This window comes from Aphidius gifuensis, linkage group LG6 (genome assembly GCF_014905175.1).
Source record: "Aphidius gifuensis isolate YNYX2018 linkage group LG6, ASM1490517v1, whole genome shotgun sequence".
Taxonomy (NCBI): domain Eukaryota; kingdom Metazoa; phylum Arthropoda; class Insecta; order Hymenoptera; family Braconidae; genus Aphidius; species Aphidius gifuensis.
In genome coordinates this window covers 3,475,219-3,495,071 of record NC_057793.1, presented here as the reverse complement: position 1 = coordinate 3,495,071, position 19,853 = coordinate 3,475,219, and the positions used below count along the sequence as shown (strand labels likewise).

At 24.0% G+C, this 19,853-nt stretch overlaps 5 protein-coding genes across 5 annotated transcripts; 3 read left to right on the top strand and 2 right to left on the bottom strand.

Annotated features, from left to right (window-relative positions):
• The first annotated feature begins 94 nt into the window (after window positions 1–94).
• Window positions 95–2,636, top strand: LOC122858911 (probable cytochrome P450 304a1). Its single transcript, XM_044162139.1, has 7 exons — window positions 95–205; window positions 278–526; window positions 1,008–1,180; window positions 1,266–1,535; window positions 1,618–1,919; window positions 1,996–2,252; window positions 2,319–2,636. Exons 1-7 carry the CDS (start codon window positions 115–117, stop codon window positions 2,498–2,500), a joined length of 1,524 nt encoding a protein of 507 aa, XP_044018074.1. The 5' UTR covers window positions 95–114; the 3' UTR covers window positions 2,501–2,636.
• A 294-nt stretch (window positions 2,637–2,930) lies between these two features.
• Window positions 2,931–4,192, bottom strand: LOC122858913 (signal peptidase complex catalytic subunit SEC11A). The gene is made up of 4 exons (XM_044162143.1): window positions 3,973–4,192; window positions 3,746–3,855; window positions 3,463–3,612; window positions 2,931–3,382 (listed from the first exon to the last, which is right to left on the bottom strand). The coding sequence occupies exons 1-4, from the start codon at window positions 4,018–4,020 to the stop codon at window positions 3,145–3,147; spliced, it is 546 nt and encodes a 181-aa protein (XP_044018078.1). The 5' UTR covers window positions 4,021–4,192; the 3' UTR covers window positions 2,931–3,144.
• Window positions 4,193–4,463: 271 nt separating this feature from the next.
• Window positions 4,464–6,267, top strand: LOC122858908. Its single transcript, XM_044162137.1, has 4 exons — window positions 4,464–4,628; window positions 4,814–5,006; window positions 5,070–5,542; window positions 5,633–6,267. The coding sequence occupies exons 1-4, from the start codon at window positions 4,566–4,568 to the stop codon at window positions 6,026–6,028; spliced, it is 1,125 nt and encodes a 374-aa protein (XP_044018072.1). The 5' UTR covers window positions 4,464–4,565; the 3' UTR covers window positions 6,029–6,267.
• Window positions 6,268–7,490: 1,223 nt separating this feature from the next.
• Window positions 7,491–10,708, top strand: LOC122858906 (cytoplasmic dynein 2 intermediate chain 2-like). The gene is made up of 9 exons (XM_044162135.1): window positions 7,491–7,660; window positions 7,722–7,806; window positions 7,893–8,111; window positions 8,173–8,407; window positions 8,479–8,680; window positions 8,741–8,940; window positions 9,013–9,155; window positions 9,215–9,414; window positions 9,495–10,708. The coding sequence occupies exons 1-9, from the start codon at window positions 7,602–7,604 to the stop codon at window positions 9,568–9,570; spliced, it is 1,419 nt and encodes a 472-aa protein (XP_044018070.1). The 5' UTR covers window positions 7,491–7,601; the 3' UTR covers window positions 9,571–10,708.
• A 249-nt stretch (window positions 10,709–10,957) lies between these two features.
• Window positions 10,958–17,978, bottom strand: LOC122858907 (proline-rich nuclear receptor coactivator 2-like). Its single transcript, XM_044162136.1, has 2 exons — window positions 16,811–17,978; window positions 10,958–16,677 (listed from the first exon to the last, which is right to left on the bottom strand). The coding sequence occupies exon 2, from the start codon at window positions 16,598–16,600 to the stop codon at window positions 16,157–16,159; it is 444 nt and encodes a 147-aa protein (XP_044018071.1). The 5' UTR covers window positions 16,601–16,677; window positions 16,811–17,978; the 3' UTR covers window positions 10,958–16,156.
• Window positions 17,979–19,853: the final 1,875 nt, after the last annotated feature.

Sequence of the window (19,853 nt, the reverse complement as noted above, 5' to 3'; positions counted from 1 at the left end):
CAATTATTAATGATTAGAGGTGTGGTTGGAAGGGGATGATATCAGAAAACACAACGTCAGTTATAAAATATCTTACATTGTCTTAAACTTTGCAAGAAAAAACACATCTTTAACATGTCAATTATATTTATTTTTATAATAACAATATTAATATTATATATGTGTTATTCCTTTGTCACTGGCAAGCCAAATAACACTCCACCAGGTAAATAATATATTTATTTTAAATCAATAAAAATATCTTATTATTATAATAAATTAAAATAATTTACTCAAGGACTTTTGAGACTTCCGCTATGGGGATCATATTGGTTTCTTCTTTGGGGCAATTACAAATTTCCTCACGAAACAATAGCCTATTATGTAAAAAAATTTAAATCAAAAATAATAAGCTGTTATTTGGGTAATGCTTTTGTTGTAATTGTTAATGATTATGCTGGAATTAAAGAAGTTCTTAATAGAAAAGAATTTGATGGAAGAGCAATTAGTGATGTTATGAAAATACGTGCATTTGGAAAAACATTGGGTATGTTAAATTAATATATTATAAATTTTTTTTTTATTTTAATTTTATGCTAAAATGATAAAGGATTGATTGAACAACAAGATAAGCTGGTCAGTCAATATTTGTGTATTAGATAAAATCAATCAGATGTTTTTTTTTTATTTTTTATGATTATTTTTTTTAATTCGATATGATAATAATTGATAAAGAGATATGTGGCCTACATAAATAGAAAAAAAAAACATTGTATTGTTTAAATGATGTGATTTAGAATTTCGATTTTCGATTATAAAAATAGCAAAAAAAAATAATAAATTTAATAATTAAGATGACATTAGTGGAAAGAATATAATAGAAAAGAAAAAATGAATATTTGTGATTTTCGAAATTACTTGAATTTCACAGTGTCATTATTCTCGTTGATAGAAAAAAAAATTGTAGAAATATTTTACATGTAGTTTTTTAAATATTATATAATTTATTTAAATTTTAAATATATCAGGAATATTTTTTAATGATGCTGTTGAGTGGCATGAACAACGACGATTTGCATTACGAAATATGAGAGATTTTGGTTTTGGTCGTCGTCATCAAGAAGTGGAAAATAATTTCGTTGAAGAATTAACAGTGATGCTTGATACAATTGATAATGGACCAATTAATAATTCAGAAAAAGTTTGTACAATAATAAAAAAAAAAAATAAAATAAATAATTATTTAAAAAAAATATATAAACAATTAATTGTTGAAATATTTACAGTCTGTGGTCAATGGTGATTTAGTATATTTTCCAAATATATTATATCCAACATGTGTCAACATGTTGTGGTCAATTATGTCAGGAGAAAGATTTGATAGGTCAGAGCATGATATTCTTCGTCAATTTTGTATTGATGCATCTATATTTCAAGCTGGAGGTGATACAACTGGTGGTGCTACCAGTATGACTGCTTGGCTACGACACTTTGGAGATATTTTTAGCTGGAAAAGTTTTTACAATGCTCACAATGGAATGATTAATTTTTTTCGAGTAATTATTTTTCTATATTACAATATTTTTATCTACTTGAATAAAAATACACCTGACTTTTGATTAATTTTATTTAATTTAGATGTATCTCGAGAAGCATGGAGAAAGTCTTACCGAAGATGAAAAAGAATCACGTGGATTTATGTCAACGTATTTATGTAAAATGAAAAATTTAAAAAGCAGCAATGAAGCTGGATTTTCTGTAGATCAAATGCTATTGGTTATTGAGGACTTTATGTTTCCTGCAGCGAGTGCAGTTCCAACTGTCATTACCAATTGCATCAAATACATGATGCATTATCCAGAAGTCATGAAAAAAGTACAAGCTGAAATTGATCATGTTGTTGGTCGTGGACGAGTTCCAAAATGGGATGATAGAAAAGAGTAACAGTCTAAATTATCAATTTAATTTTAATGTGTCTAAAAAAATATATTAAAAAATTAAATATGTTATTTTTAGTTTGATTTATACTGAAGCAACAATTCGTGAAGTCATGCGAATTGCAACTATCACACCATTGAGTGTTGCACACAGAGCTATTCAAAATACAAAATTATTTGGCTATGACATACCAGTGGACACAATAATGATGACAAATCTTACTGCCATGCACAATGACCCAGATACCTGGGGTGATCCAGAAAATTTTCGACCTGAAAGATTTTTAAATGATCAAGGTCAGCTGGGAAAAGACTACAGTATGCCTTTTGGAAATGGTAAATAATATCCATTTAATTTAATTAGTATTAACAAATTTTAAAAATTGTTTTTTTAATTTCAAGGGAAACGTCTTTGTGCTGGTGAGACTTTTGCACGATTTATGGTATTTGGTATGTTTGCCACTCTTGTTCAACATTATGATTTTTCTTTTGTCGATGGAGAACCCATGAGTCTGAATGACAAAATACCTGGGATAATTGTACAGAATCCAAGAGCATGGATTAAGCTAAATCCTCGTCATTAAATACAGTAAATAATTTCCTTTCATCAACGTTGGAAAACACATTGCTAATGATCAAATTAACGATGTAATCTTTTGTTTTTCTGACTATCAATTTCACATGTCATTAGAATAAAAAATAAATAAAAATTTACGATTATTTATTTGCTTTTTTTTCTTCATTTATATTCCCTCAAGTCTTCTTACATTAATAATTTTTAAAAAATATTTATTATTTACAATAAAGTAATGTTTTATTTATCAGTTGATTAAATTAGTATTCAAAAAATTCTAACAATTTAATATAAAAAAAAAATTAAGAAAAAAGTAACTTTTAAAAATTAAGAAATAAAAAAAAAAAAAAAAAAATATTTATCAATTTATTATTGGAGCAATAGAGTTTTGAACATGATCATATATTTAAAAAAAATATGCAAATTTATTTGATGAAAAAATTGTAAAATCTCATAATAAAAATTAAATGCAATTTTCATTTTGTCTCTATGTCTGTAGGATAAACTTGTATATTAACAAAAAGAAAAGTAAAATAATAATTGTTTCTTTTTAAAAATTATTTTATGTGTGCAATATTTTGTGTTTAATAATGAAAAAAAAAAAAAAACATTAAATTTTGTATTTTTTCAAGTCTAGATTATATCTATCTATGCTTATTCTCGATGTATCAAAACATAAAGACCAAGTGCTGCTAACACTGCATATTTTAATTTTGGATATTCATTCATGTAAATAGTGACCATGCCAACATAGGGTAGAAAACCACGAGCACGTCCTACAACATCTTTGTGAGTTAACCAAAGTTGACCTGGTGCATATAGACCTCTATCATCAACTGAATTATTATCACCTTTTGTTAAAAATTTAACAGTGCTGTTTTTTGTACTATCTCTGTTGAAATTTTAGCATTTATTAAAACAATTAATCTAGCAGCTTTTATGCAAAAAAATAAAAACAAAATGATCACTTACTTTTCATGTAGTTTTAGTACTCTATGAACAATTGGAATGTCACGTCCTTCAACTTTAAAAACAACAATTTCACCAACTCTTATTGGTTCGTCTTGATAATTTGTTAAAAATAGTAAATCACCACGATGGAATGCTGGTTCCATACTACCACTGTAATAAAAATAATTAAGTCATCAATAAAAATTATATTTTTGTTGTTTAATTAAAAACATAAATACAATTTAAATTAGGCTAAACAATAAATAAAAAAAATTAAAACAAACAAGGTTAACCTGACACGTACCTAAGTACAACGACAATTGGACTTTCGCTTCCAGTTGCAACCATCAAACCTTTCCATATCATAAGGGCTGATGACACAATCATACCAAAGCTCAGCATTTGATATAAAAACTAAAACAATTCATGAAATTCATATTTTAAAAAATCTTAAATAATTAAAAAACATATGTCAATGTGGTTGAATTAGGAAAAATAATCATGATAAATATTGTTTGATATTTTATTTACCTGACGTTTATTCATCCTTTTGACATCATCAAATAGACCTTGATTCATCTTGATTATTTATTATTTAATTGGTCAACTAATATTATTGATAATTTATTTATAAAATAAATAGTTTTAAATAATTTCATGCAGAATAATATTTTGAGAATATACACCGGTGTGCACGTCAATCGTCATTGGCATCAAAGCGACGGGCGACCAGTTAAAATCATACACACGCATAAAAACATACCACGTATACAAAAAATAAATAAACATGGATGCTAACTAGGGATATAAATGTACAAAAAAATATATCTCCAGAAAGTCAAAATTATTTATTAATATATTTTAATGATGCCCACAAATTTTTATAAAATTATTTAAATTATTTAATATTGTATTATTAATTTTAAAAATTAATAAAAACAAAAAAAATTATTGAAACTTTTTAAAAAAAAAAATCTGGAAGAAGCAGAAAATCCCTAGATAATTCTGATTATTATTGATCAATTATTTTTATCATTTTTATATTTACCAACATCCTGGTCTTGGTTATAATAGATATAATTAATAAACATTTTTCTTTTTTTAGATTAATCAATAAAAGCAAAATGACGATTGAGTTGAGTCCGACTGAATGGCGTAAAGAATTAATTTCATTTTCGAAAAACGGAGTAAGTTTTAAATTATATATACCCATGTACATATAGATAGATAGTTTATCAATAGTCCAGCTGGCATAGCCAAATGATAAGGCATATCATGATACATTAATATATATTATTGTTTTTCATTGGGATGTATATTGTTTATTGTTGCTATAATTCTTTTTTCTTATAAATTATTTTTTTTCTTACAGTTTACCTCATCAGACATAATATGTTATAAAAATAAAGCACCAGAACAACTTGTGAATCCAAATGATATTAAACGTATTAAAGATGCTTTTATGAAAGACTGTAATGAAAATCGTATAAAACGTCGAGCACAATATGATATGCGAATGATTCAGATGCGTCCACTATTTGCTGGTCTACCACAATTCGAAAAAAGTAAGTTATTTTAAGTGATGGAAAAAAAAATTATTTTGTATTAATATTTAATTATTTTTTCAGTATGCAAAAATCGTGATAACTTTTTCGTTGATTCATGCTGTAAAACATATCTGTTAAGAGATGATGAAGATGAAGATAAAGATAAAGATATATATGAAGATTCAGACATGGATAAATTACATGAAAAAGTTATTGACCTAAAATACATAATTAATCTCTGTGGATATAATTTAACAAAGCTAGATGTACAAGCTTATCCTTTTTCTGAAATAATGCCATTGATAAATAATAATTGTCCAAATCTTGAGATCCTTCTTTTGGCTTTCAAAGAAATTGAAAGCCAAGATTTTGAAAATGTTTTTTCTAATATTTCTCATCTTATGTCGCTGACTATTCAATGGCGATGTGAATATTCAACTCTACCAGATACTTTGGCCAAATCATTGGAACAAGTTGGTGGGACCTTGGATTATTTTTATCTTCAATGTATTTCAAAAAATAATGTTTTGTGCTTACCAAATTCCCTGGCTTTGGTAATTTCAACCTTTTAATTATTATAATTATTATTTACACAATAAAAAAATTTTATTTAATTTTTAATAAATAAATTGATTATTTTTCAGGCTTTTCTTCGATTTGTCGTTTTAAAAAGATTACGTATACATGGTTTTGAACCAAGTCAACTATTAATCGGGGCAATAGGTCTAATGGAAAATTTGGTTAATTTATCATTCTTTTTTTCTTGGAAAAAGCATCAAATGATTCCTAAAAAAATTGATATGCATCCAATCGGATATTTGAAAAACCTTGAGATGTTGAATATTGATATTGATAGTGGTGTTACAGATGAATTTTTGATCAATCTTAGTAATAATGCTAGAAAATTAAAACGTTTATTAATAATTGATACATATATAACAGATAAAGGTATCGATGCACTTAAAAATTTAAAAGGATTAAAAACGTATCCTGGTAAAGTGATTATGAAGAAATATAAATATAATATAAAGTTGGATTGAAATGTTAGTTATCATAGTATTTAAAAAGCTCAAACTTCAATTAAGATAATTACTAATTTAATATTATTATTGTTATGATAATTAAATAAAAAAAAAATAATTTTCATATTGTCTTGTTGAAAATTATCAATTGTATTACAAATACATAATTCAATGCCTTTTTTTAGTATCACCTTTTTTTTTTTAATTATTTTTTTTTATTTAAATTTATACTACTGTAATAAATTTTTAATAATTTTTCAATTTGATTTATTGTTTTTTGTTGTTCCATTAATATTTCATACAATACCCTGAGCATCAAAACAATTGTTTTAAAAAAAAAAAAATACTCATGGAAGAATTATTTATGTTATATCATTACTTCCTAAAAAAATTAATATGTATCCAATCGGATATTTGAAAAACCTCGAGATGTTGGATATTGATTTTTGATAATGGTGTTACAGATGAATTTCTGATCAATCTTAGTAATAATGCTAGAAAATTAAAAAATTTATTTATAATTGGTACATATATATATATATAACAGATAATGGTATCGATGCACTTAAAAATTCAAAAGGATTACAAGAGTTGTATATCTTGGTAAACATTGCAATGATTTTTAATTATTTCAACTTGTTTAAAAAAAAAACAATTAATTTCCTGTAATTTCAAAAAATCTATTTTCATGAAAATTTGATTTTTGTTTGATGCCAATGAGTGACCATCTTGTCATCATTTGATTAAGAGGTTCTAATGAATCACCACAATTACGTATATTTGTAATTTCATTATCAACAAGACGTTTAACTTGTTCAAGTTTAATTTGATAATCATTTTTTAATGACATGTTGCTTTGATTGATTGATGTACCAGCTGATGAATCTTCATGAAAAAAAAAAAACACAAAAAAAAATTAAATAAATAAAATCAAGTAAAATTGTCATTTCAAATAATGATAATTAAATTACAGTAATTTATTTCAGCAATGTATGCATCAGAAGCAGCTTTAGCAGCTGATTTTGCTGATTCAAAATCTTGGAGTAATTTTATTTGATGAAGCTGATAATTATATTCATCTTGATGACGTTTTAGCAACATCATTTCTTCTTTTAACTGTTGATTTAGCAATGACATTGTTTCTTTGAGTAATACTAAACGTTTTTTTATGTCTTCAATGATTTTATCATGTTTATTTATTTTATCATCAATATTTTCATGATTTTCATCAATTGATACAATAACTTTTGATGTACCATCTGTACATTCAGACCATTCATCACTGCAACTGTCTGACAGCTGACAAATATCCATATTTATTTAATTTTATTAATCAAAATAACAAAATTAATTAAATACTTTAATTAACAATTCATGTGAATTATATTTTGCATGTCAATATAAAAAATTTTAATATTTTCTTTTGGCTTGTTTACTATTTTGAAATATGTAAATGACGTAAAATAAAAATGGCGTCAGCATCAACGTCACTAAGCTCATAAATGTCACAACAAACAAAATAACTGTCAAAACAAAAACAAAAACAAAAAAAAGAACAACCGAATGTTAAAAAATAATATTTAATTTGATAATGTTTACTAATCAGGATAATGAACCAGTTGGTTTTGATTCAACAGTTACATCTGAAATGTAAGAGCAATTAAAATAATAAATATAAATAATAAAAAACAATAATATTTATTTTATTTAGATCAGAATCATCAAGTACTGCTCAAACAGATTTAATAAATCAAGATTCAAAATCAACACAAAAAACAATTCATCGAAATGTCATGGTAATATAACAAAACAAAATAAATAAACAAATTTAAATATTTATAACAAGTGAGCATATTAAACAATGTATTAATTTATTTTTTAGAGTCAAACAACAGATGAAATTAAATCAACAGTTCCATCATTTGATTATGATAAACTTGCTGCATTTTTAAAAAGAGTTACACCAGGTATTTTGGAGGCATTGGACGAAGTGACAGACAGTGATGTTCTTGATGAATATGATCCAGTTGCATCAAGAGAAACAATAGCTCAAGTTAGATTGTTAACAAAATTTTCAACTCTTGATGAATCAATTACACAGGTATAAAAAATAATTGGTTTTCTTTTATTCTTTAAATGTAATTAATTATTTATATTTATAGAAAAAAATAAGTGCTGCAAGTTGGAGTACGAATGGTGGAATTTTAGCTGTTGCATACAGTGCATTGAAACATGAAACTTGGTGTGATCATCTATCTGAAATTAAATTATATGAATTTAAAAGAAATGATGAATTTCAAAAAAATTCAACAAGACAATTTGAAGTTGCTTCTTGTGTTACTTGTTTGTCATATCATCCAACAGAGCCTTCAATAATGGCAGCTGGTCTCTACAATGGTATAAAAAAAATACCAAATACTATTTAATTATTTTAAAATAAATACTGATGATAATAATTTTTGTAATAGGTGATGTTGTCTTGTGGAATTTAGCTGATGAAGATTCAATAACACCAATTCAAATTTGTACACATGGTGATACAGTAACATCATTATTATGGAAAACAAGAACAATAAATGATCCGGATTTGTTAATAACATCAGCTGCTGATGGTTATATTTTAATCCACAAATTAACTGCTAATTTTACAATGTCCAGTCTTTGCAAAAGGTTTGTTAAAACTAGCATCATTAATTTTATCAAATTACCTTGTTTTTTTTTTAATTTTAGATATAAAATTATTAAAGAACATAATCCAGCTGAAAATACAAGACCTCAAAGTTCTGGTGGACGTAGAGAACGTGCTGCTGAAGCTGGACTATCAATAACTTGTATTGATTTTACAATGAAAAATCCATCAATTTTCATTGCTGGTACATTATGTGGTGGAGTGTATAAATGTAGTCTAGATGCTGCTACACCAATTCAAGGTACATTTAATTAAACAACAACATTAATCAATTATTTTTGTATTTAAAAATGATGATTTATTTTTAATTCAGGGGATGATACATTGATTGATCCAGTTGTTGATGAGTATGAAAGATTTGAGGGAAGTGTTACGTCTATCAAGTGTTCACCACTGAGTAATATTTTTGTATCAACTGGAACAAATATGGAAATACGAATATTCGATATTGACAAGGTAAACCAATCAAATATTAATCATTACAATATTTATTTAAATAATTTTATATATTTTAGGAAAATGTACAACGAGTAATTACTGTTGAACATACTATTGTTGGATTACAATGGTTTACTCCAAATCAAAATGTCATATCAGCTTATGGTGCTGATTCAGCTGTTAGATTTTACGACACTAAAAATGGACTAATCATTCCACAATTAAAAATTCAATCAAATAATAAATATATAAGTTGTCTTGATTTTAATACAAAAAGGTATTTAAAAAAACTAAATTTACAAAAATTATAATACAATTGTTTTAAATGTTTGTATTAATTTTGGTTTCATTTCACAGAAATATAGCAGCACTTGGTGATACCCAGGGAATTTTAGAATTGTTTACAATGTCCAAAACATTATCTGAAACATAAAAGAAATATATTTTGTAAAATTTAAAAATATATAAATTAAAATAAACAACAAACTTTCTTTCTTTTTTTATTTATTTCCTTGGTTGTTTGGTGGAATTGTCATCTGGCTTGTCATCTGGCAACCATCTGGACCTCCTGGACTTGACTCCAATTGACTGGCACATCATCCAAGGCAATGATCATGATGATGATGATTTTTTATAGTTGCGTTTTGAAAAAAACGGATTTGTTTTTTGTTTTTCAATTGAAAGAGTATATCTTACGTTTAAAAATTTGCGGGCCCTGAAAAGGGCCCTAAAAAAAAAAAAATTGCCAATGAAGTTAAATCGATGGGAGTTGAAATTTTGTTAATTATAAATTTATCATATTGTTTTTTTATTAAAAAAGTAGTGAAAATTGTTTAAAAAATTTTGTAATACGAGCCCTTTTTTTTAAATGAATATTTTAAATATTTTCAGATTCTATTATTATTGCCAATTGTTGATAATCTCCCATCGAATATTTTTATTTATTTAAAAAAATAATTATTTATTTTTTACTGTTTAATTATTAATTATAATAGTATGCTCGTTTATATGAATTTATATATTTTATATTTTAAAAAATAAGCCAATTGACTAGCTTCTTGGCTTATGATGATTAAGGACGGTTGATGAAATTGATAATAATCATCATTAATTGCTGTTTAATGAATGTTGCTCAATAATTTATCACCAAAGCAAGATCAAAATTGCTATAATCTCTTCATTCTATTTAAAATCTTTTTACTATTTTCTTCTCGTTATTTAAAAAACTGCAGATTAATGTTGTTTTTTTTTTTTTTTTTTTTAAATTCATTTACATGATATTTATTTTTTATAATGACCTAATTATTTTTTTTAAGCATTATTTATTTTTTTTCTTCTCAATCTGTAGTTTCTTATTTTTTTTTTTTGCAATCTTATGTTAATCTCTTCCTGATCCTTGCATTTTCTAGCCAGATTTTGTAGAATGTATTTTTTATTTATATATATGAACAAAGCTACAAGTCACCTGGTTTCGCTTTTATTTATTTATTCATTTTTAAAAATTTTTTAAATTATTTGCGTGATCTTGTTTATACTATTTCACCCTGTCGGTTATCACTATTATTATTAATCTTCTTATCTTCATTTATTGCTGATCGATGATCCAAACTCTATTGACAATCATTATTATGCTGAGATGATGATGATGATAATGATGATCATGATGATGATGATGATATTATTTTACATCTTGTTTATTTATTTATTATTATTATGACATTAGTTTTAGAAAAAAAAAAAAAAGATATCATGCTTTCTCTTCATTCATTCTCTCTCTTTCTCTCTCTCGTTGTCTACAGAACAATCAACTGGATCCATTATTAATTATATGCCGCATTTTGCTTGACCAAATTACTTAATTTAATTTTTTTTTATTTTTCATTTTTATCTACGCAATGTTTATTTGGTCACTTAAACACTACCCTTTTTACCTCCATTCAAATTAAAAAAAAAAAAAGAAAAAATATTAAGAACGATGTAAATTATAATTTTTCTTGTACGTTTTTTTTTTCCTTGTTTTTAACGTGGTCTGGTCGACATATTTTAATGTCAAAGTTAATTTCAATACTTGCAATTTTTATTATTTAAAAAAAAACAATAATTTTCATTTTTCAATTATATTTAATGTGATGTCTTCAAAACCACGTTCAAGAAAAATACTATAAGACGACGTTGATGTGATTTTGTATTTTTTTTTTTTTTTGTATTATTTCTCTGATTAAAAACAAAAATGAAAATTAATATTTAACGATGATTTTATCACATGATAATTCACAAATGTACTCATAAATTTATGTTTATTTTTTTTTATAAAAAAAAATTTTTTAAATTGAAAAAGGAAAAAAAAAAAAAAAAGTTAATAATATTTATTTAAACAATCCTTGTTTACAAATATTTGGCGTTATTTTAAAACGCGTTCAAGGAATGTCACGCGAATTGTAGAATTAAAAAATCACAGAAATTCTCGACAGTATTCGAGACAGTTTTTTTCGATAGACAAATTTTCATACTGAGGATTATTTTATCTATTTTTTTTTTTCTTTTTCAATTTAGTATTTGATTTTTAAATTATGTAAGATTGTTGTTTGATAATTTGTAATTTTAGTGCAATAATAATGTGCTTGTAGCACGAGAAATTTTCTTTTTTTTTTTTTTCATTTAAATATTTAAAAACAAAAAAAAAAACATACGAATTTTTAAAACGTCGAGAATAAACTTGGCACATTCAACGAAGTTATGATGACAAAATACTTTGGTTCGATAAGTAAACAAACATACTTCCGTTGATTGGCTTATACATCTTATAATAATTATATTAAATAATAAATTTAAAAAAAAAAAAAAAAAAAGCATCAACTAATTCCTTTTAAATATTTAGTAAAACTTTTTTTTTTTTTTTTTTTCTTTCTTTGTTTTCATGAGTAAATTAACGCACATGCAAGATTTAAAAAATTATTTTTTGTATAATTGTTATTAATTATTATATCAAATTTGTAAATTTTTATATTTCATTTATCATTCTACTTGCAAGTGCGTTATTAATTTAGGGCCACAAAGAATCGTGCGTCTTTTTTTTTCAACTGTGAAAATATTTAAATCACATTATCTTTTAAATTTATTTTTTGTGGTTTTAAATTTTTACTTAAAATTTTCATATCATTCTTATTATATTATATTAATTTTTTTCATATAAAGCTCGACTTATTTTATTTGTGTCGCTTTTTTTTTAAAATAAAAAACAAAATAAGAAAAAAAAAAAAAACGCACTGATCTTCAAGAGGGAAGCACTCTTATCACTTTTTTCCAATACATAAAAAACAAATTAATTTTCAAATACCTTTACATTATTTATCACACAATCGAGTCAGACTAATTAACGTAATAATCAAGCTCAAATAAAATTAGTTAAACGAATTCTAATTATATTTTTTTGTATGTCAAATAATTGTCGTATTTATTTCGAAAAAAAAAAAAAATATTTCTATGTTCTTTAAAGCAATTTTTCGAATAAAAATTATATTAATTTTCATGTAGATAATTGTTGTTAATGTTTCAGCAAATATTGTGGAAAAAAAATTAATTAATTTTGAAATATAATTACATAATTGTCCGACAATAAATTGGATTTTACTTTTTCATTTTCTAATGCAAAGCCTTCCCTCTGTCTCATCCCAACATTTACATTATAATATCTTACACATTAAATTTTACAATTAATTTTTAATGGCGAATCAATCGCATTGTGTACTCATGTGATTTTTAGAGTTTTATTTTATTTATTTCATGTAACTGGATAATTTTTTATTTGTTGCTTTCCTGATTTGGCTTAGTTGATTTTCTTTCGTTTCGTTTTTTTTTTTTTTTTCATTCAATATTTAACAATAACACTTTGAATTATCATTCAGCATAATATTATTTTTATTTTACAATAATTATCAAAGTGGTGAATGATAACTCAACGTATTTTCTTAAATATTAAATATTAATATTTTTTTTTATACAAAATTGGCCATTTGATGATTATTTTCACAAATTACAAGTCGATTTAATTCACACTCATACACGAATTATCTTATTAATTATTATATATATATAAATTATCAGTACTTTTTTTATAAAAAAGTAGATTGACTATTGAATATTTATTTGCCTTGATTAATCGTTCGTAATGTTTATAATATCATTTAGGAAAAAAAAAAGAAAAGAAAAAAAAAGAAAAATAAACTGTTGGTTATATTTAAACCAAAGTTTATAATTCTTTTATTGTTGTTGTTTATTATTTTTTTTCTTTCTTTGTATTTTAAAAGAAAAAGAGACAAGATGATAAAGATAAATTTAAAAATACAATTTATGATTAAAAAAGCAATACTGTGTTGTGTCAATTTATAAATGTTTGTTTTGTTTTTTAAATTAAACAATAAACAATATGGCAAGTTTAAAAAATATTATAATTATTTAAGAGCATACATTTAGATTACCAATTAACAAAACATTTTTTTTCCGTTTGTACGATGCAATATCACATTTATATGTCCAACTACAAGTCAGCACACATCACACACGCAACACGGTTTACAAAACCGTATTAGAAAAAAAAAATATATATATATAATTATATAGGACAAAGAAAAAAAATTTACAAATTAAAAAAAAATATATATAATATATCATAGAGATCTATAAATAATTTACAATAAATTCCATACTTGATCTCAAACTTTAAAGTCAAAGAAAAACCTATTTTAAAAAAATAATTTACAATGACTTATCAACTCTCATTTTCTTTTTTTCCATTTTCTTTTTTTTTTTTTTTTGCCTTTACATACTTTTCTTTCTCTCAATCACCGGGGTTTTTAAATTTTATCACTGTGTTATTACAGATAACAAAATAAAACGCGTGTATACGTTTTTAAAAAATTATTTAAAAAAAAAAAACATTTTTTTTTTTGTTAATGATGATGATGTATCATGATTATAATTATATCCGTTAAAATTTTAGAGCATTTTATGCTTGTAAATATATATATATTTTTTTGTATGAATTTTTAATATATATATATTTAATTACGTATTTAGTCCTTATTATTTCGTTTCGAGTACAATTTTTTTTTTTTTTTTTTTCATAAATTATGAGCAATTAAATATAAGTAGTACCATCAATAATGATAAATTGCACAATCTCATTTTGCTCATTTTAATCACAATTTTTTATTTAAACGTTAATGTTTCTTTTTTAATTTTTAACAGATGAAATTTTATTTTTAAAATATTGTTAATTTAAAATTGATAAAATACAAAAAAAAAAAAAACTTTCTTTAATGTAATTTTGAAAATAAATTTATATTATTTTTGTTAATGAAACTTTTAATGATTCGTTTGTGAAAAAAGAAAAAAAAAAAAATATTTAAAAAATAAAAGAAACGCATAAATGGATTTTTTTTTTCAACGTAAAAAACACACATTATCGAAACGAATTATTTAAAAATAATAATCATAATACGTTGATAATAATTTTTTCGGACTTAGTTATTTCATCATTCTTAATGATAACTATAAAATATATATATAGATTATTAATAAACAACGGGGGAAAAAAATGATTTGTATTAATTTATATCCTTTTTTTTTTTTTTCTGATCTTATATTTTTATGTCAACTCAAAAATGAGAATAACATGTTGATGTTAACAAGTCAAAGATCACGTAAATGTATGCTCGTAAATTATAAATTTTTAAACTTTAAATTAAACTAACTTTTGCTTAATTTTGATTTTTCAATACTATTTTTTTTTTTTTCATGTAAATAAAATCTTTGGAATCAAGTTAGTAATAATATTGTCTCTTATAGAAAGAAAAAAAAAAAAGCCTACTCGAAATTTTAATTTTTATCTCATCTTTTTCTTTGTAGAAAAAAAAAACAAAAAATTTTTTATCGATTTTTTTGAATTTATAAAGTACTTTAATGAGAAAATAACAATAATAATAATAAATTTCAATGATTGAAAAATAATAATAAATAAAATATTTAATCAAAAAAAGAAAAAAAAAATGTTTTTTTTTAAATTACGAACGATTTTTAGATGGCAATTATCGATTAAATCGATATTTCAATCATTTGTACCATTGTTAATCAAGTATAAATGGTAAAATATTTTTTTATAATTTGTTTATCATTATGGGTTCGTGTATGAGTGATTTGCACATTAATTACATTATAAATATCCTAAATATATATGTTTACAACTTTGTACACGGCATATTGTATTAACTATTTCGATAAAATCATTGACATATCGAAAATTTTTTGTTAATTCATTAATCGCAATACATACAAAATTCAAGAAATCAATTCTCAATTTCTGCATTTAATAATGAAGATATTGTTCTCTGACTTATTATTTCACTTGTTATTGTTTATTGTTTTTTGTTTTTTCTATTTTTTAATTAAAAAAAAAACCATAAACGTGCACTTTTTCTTCTTCTTGAATTAAAAAAACTACACGCACAAATAAGTGTTCATAAATTTTTGTTTTTTTTTTCAACACATTTCCAACGTTTTGACTTTTTTTTTTTTCTTTAAAAAAATAATAATAAACAAAATGTATATATCACTTTCTTTTTTTGCATATTTTCATAAGATCAATATAGCAATTTAAACTGTTTAATATTATCACTCGTAATTCCACCATTCATCATCGAAAAAAAAAAAAAAAGAAAGAAACCGTATGCAAAAAAAACCGTAAAACGAAATTAATGAAAAAAAAAAAAATAATAAAAAAAAAGAGCATATATATATAGTATATAGTAATAAATAATAATAAAACAAAATTTGTTCGTTTTGTTTAAAGTCACAAGTGTTAAATTTTTCAGCAATTTTGGATGACCAAAGTCTTCAGTTCACTCGTTGGATTTGTCTAATGGTAATTAATGAATGAATAATAATTCCAATTGACTTGTCCACGAATAATTTTTAAATATGCCATTATTATGAGCATGAATATTTGATATAAAATATTTATATCAAGCCTGAACATTTAACATGATTTTAAGTTGATTTGAAAAATTACAGCATGCCTCTGATCTTTGACAGCTATTAATAAGTCTTGTTGTCCAATGACTTGGTGGCTTTGGTAAGCTAGCTGGTGATGGTGGTTCAGAAAATTTTGCACCTGCATAATATGAATTTGTTGGACTACCATGACGTGGACTGTCATATCTCAATGGTGAACTAAAACCAAATGTATTTTTACCACATGGTGGACTGCAACTTAATCTTCCATTGTTGTTGTTATTATTATTAATAATAATATTACTATTATTATTTTTAAATTGTTTATTGGCACTATTTGAATAGTAACTTGCTGATTTAATCGTTCCTCCTCGATTTTGTTGCTTTTTACCACCAGCATTTGGTGAACCCTGTCTCTCAACTTTGTTGTTCATTTTCGGCGCTGAATTCGTCATGATGATGATGATGATAAAATTATTATTATTAATTTAATTTTAAATAATTTATACACCCTTTATTTAACAAACTGCGTCTGAAAATATTTTATAAATGCTGTTTTATATAAACACATATTTGTTGGCATTTTAAAAAAACAAATTATCATTTTTAAAATTTAAAAAAAAAAACAAGATAAAAATAAATATTTATTCATTAAATTAATTTACCTTTGCAAGCTTAATGATGGATCGTTAATTTTTATTTATATTTTATTTATAATTTATTTTTATTAACAAATAATAATAAAATATTTTTTTTTGTATCGTTACAGCTCAACTTCCGGTATTAAATATTGTGAATAAACTGCGCAATAGTCACGAGTCCCACAATGATGATGATGATTGTAATTTAACAAATGTAAACAATGATAATATGATAATTGTGATAAATAAATTGTTGTTTTTAATATTTTGTATGATCCACCAACTGCGTTCCAGTTTTGAGCTGTAAATGATATTTTTTTTCTCCAATTCCACTTTTGTAATAATTTGATGTTTGGTAACATCCGTTGTGATAATATTAACAGTGTAATTAACAAAAAAAAAAAACCCTGGCCTGTTGGTCTTGGCTTGTTTTTGTTTTTATTATTTTTTTTTTTATTTTTTTATCTCAAAATAACGGAGCAGCTTTTTTACACTCTCTTTCGAGGCACACACAGCTGGAGCAACACACAAGATGGCCACCGCGTAGTTAAGCTTGTGTTTATTATTGTTATTCACAACTCTCTGTCCGTTAAATTTTTTTTTTTTTTTATTTATTTCAACTCTCTCGCCAATTACACCACACACAGCTTTCACAAATAACCTCGAAAATTAATTGATATATGATTTTATTTTAAAAAAATTATTTTCTTTTTTAAAATGCAAGACAAAAAAAAATCAAATAATAATATCAATTGTTTTTTTTTTAATTAAATTTTTTGATGATAAATGAGAGAAAAAAAAGGAAAAAAAAAAAATAAAATAAATTCACAATATTACTAATACACAAGCAATAAATCAACACACCGACACACTTGCAAATATTTTTGCTTTGTTTCCTCGAAAACGTGTTATTTTGATTTTTAAATTTTTTTTTTTTTTTTTTCACTCTTCTGATTTAGATACACGAGTCATTGAATAATTAAAATATTAATTAATAAAATGAATTATTATTTTTTTGTTAAACATAAACTCGATAGATATATTTAATGATTTTTCAAATTAACACAAAAACCGCTATCTCACTTTGCTTTTGTGTCGATGTAGGCTACGAAATAATATTCTCTTTTTTTTTTTCAAGACTGTGTGCCTCGATCCTCTACACTGTTGTTCACTTCTCTTTGTGAGTTGTTAGGTCGAAAAAATAATAAAAGGGGAATTATGTAGCCTTCCCCTCTTCAATAATACAAGCTGTCAACCAATCAGCCATTTTGTTTTTAATCACATGACCAAAATAAACCAATGGCTGACTGTTATAACTTCGTAAATGTTCGGTTGACCTCGGTTAATTTAGAAATTTATCATATTATTAATAATATTAATATTTATTTATTATAAAATATATAAAATTAATATTTTTATAATTTTTTTAATTATTATTTATAATAATATTGTTTATATTTTATTGTTTTATTAAATGTTATTTATGTTGTTTATAACGATCGGAAAAGAGGTCGACGCTCATTGGTTGGCTGCAAAAACCTGGCCTTCAAGCACCAAGTGAAAATCAACTCCGAAATGGATTTAAGTCTGAAATATATTATACGCCATAGTAACAATACTCATTTATTTTTATTTAAAATATTTATTATTTATAATTATTTATAATAATTATGACGAAAAAAAATTATGTAAGCAAATTTTGAAATATTATTTGACATTTTGTAGTTGAAAATTAGTCCATTAAAGTTTTTGGAAAATAAATAATATTTAAGAGCATTGTCAGCACTGGCAAAGTTGATTACATCGTTGTTTTTTAGAGATAGGCATGTAATTCCTTTCACAGATGGATTAAAACCGTTTGCCAATGAAATAAATTTAAACATTTTTTCCTTAGCTACTATTCAATTCAATAAAAAATTGCCAATATCTATAGATTATTTATTTTTTTTTTTATTCTGATGTAGCTAAGGAAAATCTTTTCATGTAGTAAAATGATTCATTTAAATCATCATTAATGTTTTTTTTTTTAATCACGTGTAGTCATTGTGACGTCAAAAATACGCAACAAAAATTTTTTTAAAATACAAAAATAGTACAAGCAAGGTCTTGTAAACACAAAGAAAATACAAAAAGTCATGCGTATTTGATTGAAAATAAAAAAATCATTGTTTTTATTATTATTATTTTAACTTGGTGAATGTTTATATTTTTTTTACATTTTTTTATATTTAAAGAACCAAAATAATCACCGTCAAGGTGGTAGGGTTAATATTCGGGTATTTAAATATAAAAAATAAATAAATAAAAAAGTAATAATAAAGCCTATATAGAAGTGTGTAGTGACGTGAAAAAAAAAAAAAAGGAAACAGCTGGTGGGGAAATGTGGTTTGTATTGAAAAAAAAAAAGAGAAAGGTTTGTTTTTGATTGGTCGATAAATTGCAAATTTATATGGAAGGGATTATTCGCGGATGGGTGGGGTCGTATATACTTGAAGCGAATATGCATATAAAGAGGAAAAAGGAAATAACTGATAAAAGAAGGGGAAAAAATATCCAAGTATTTAGATGAGGGGCAAAGTGGGGTGTATATTTTGCAAAGTAATATTCCCCTCTTGGCATTTTCGTTGTTCGTCATCATCCAGTGTGTTGTCTCGGTGTCGAGGGCGAACAGCGCCAGTATAAAATAATAAAATATAAAAAATAATTATTGTTTTTTTTTTTTTTTTTATTATTATTATTTTATTTAATATTTTTTTATTTATTTTTTTTTGACATTATCGAAGGCCGTATTGAGCCGTGACTCAGTGTGTATATTAAATACACATAAAAATAGAAAAAAAATATATATTAATTAGAATTAATAGAATTATTTTTTTTTTCAACGAGGCGCTTGCTCCGTTTTTATTTAAAAAAATACATTAAAGTGCGTGTAACAATGTTCATTATATTTTAAAAAATATTAATTGAACAGAAAAAAAAAAAAAGGTAGGCGAGAGATAAAAAAAAAAAAAACAACAAAATATTCCTACCCCTCGAAATAAATAAATAAATTATTAATAATTTTTAT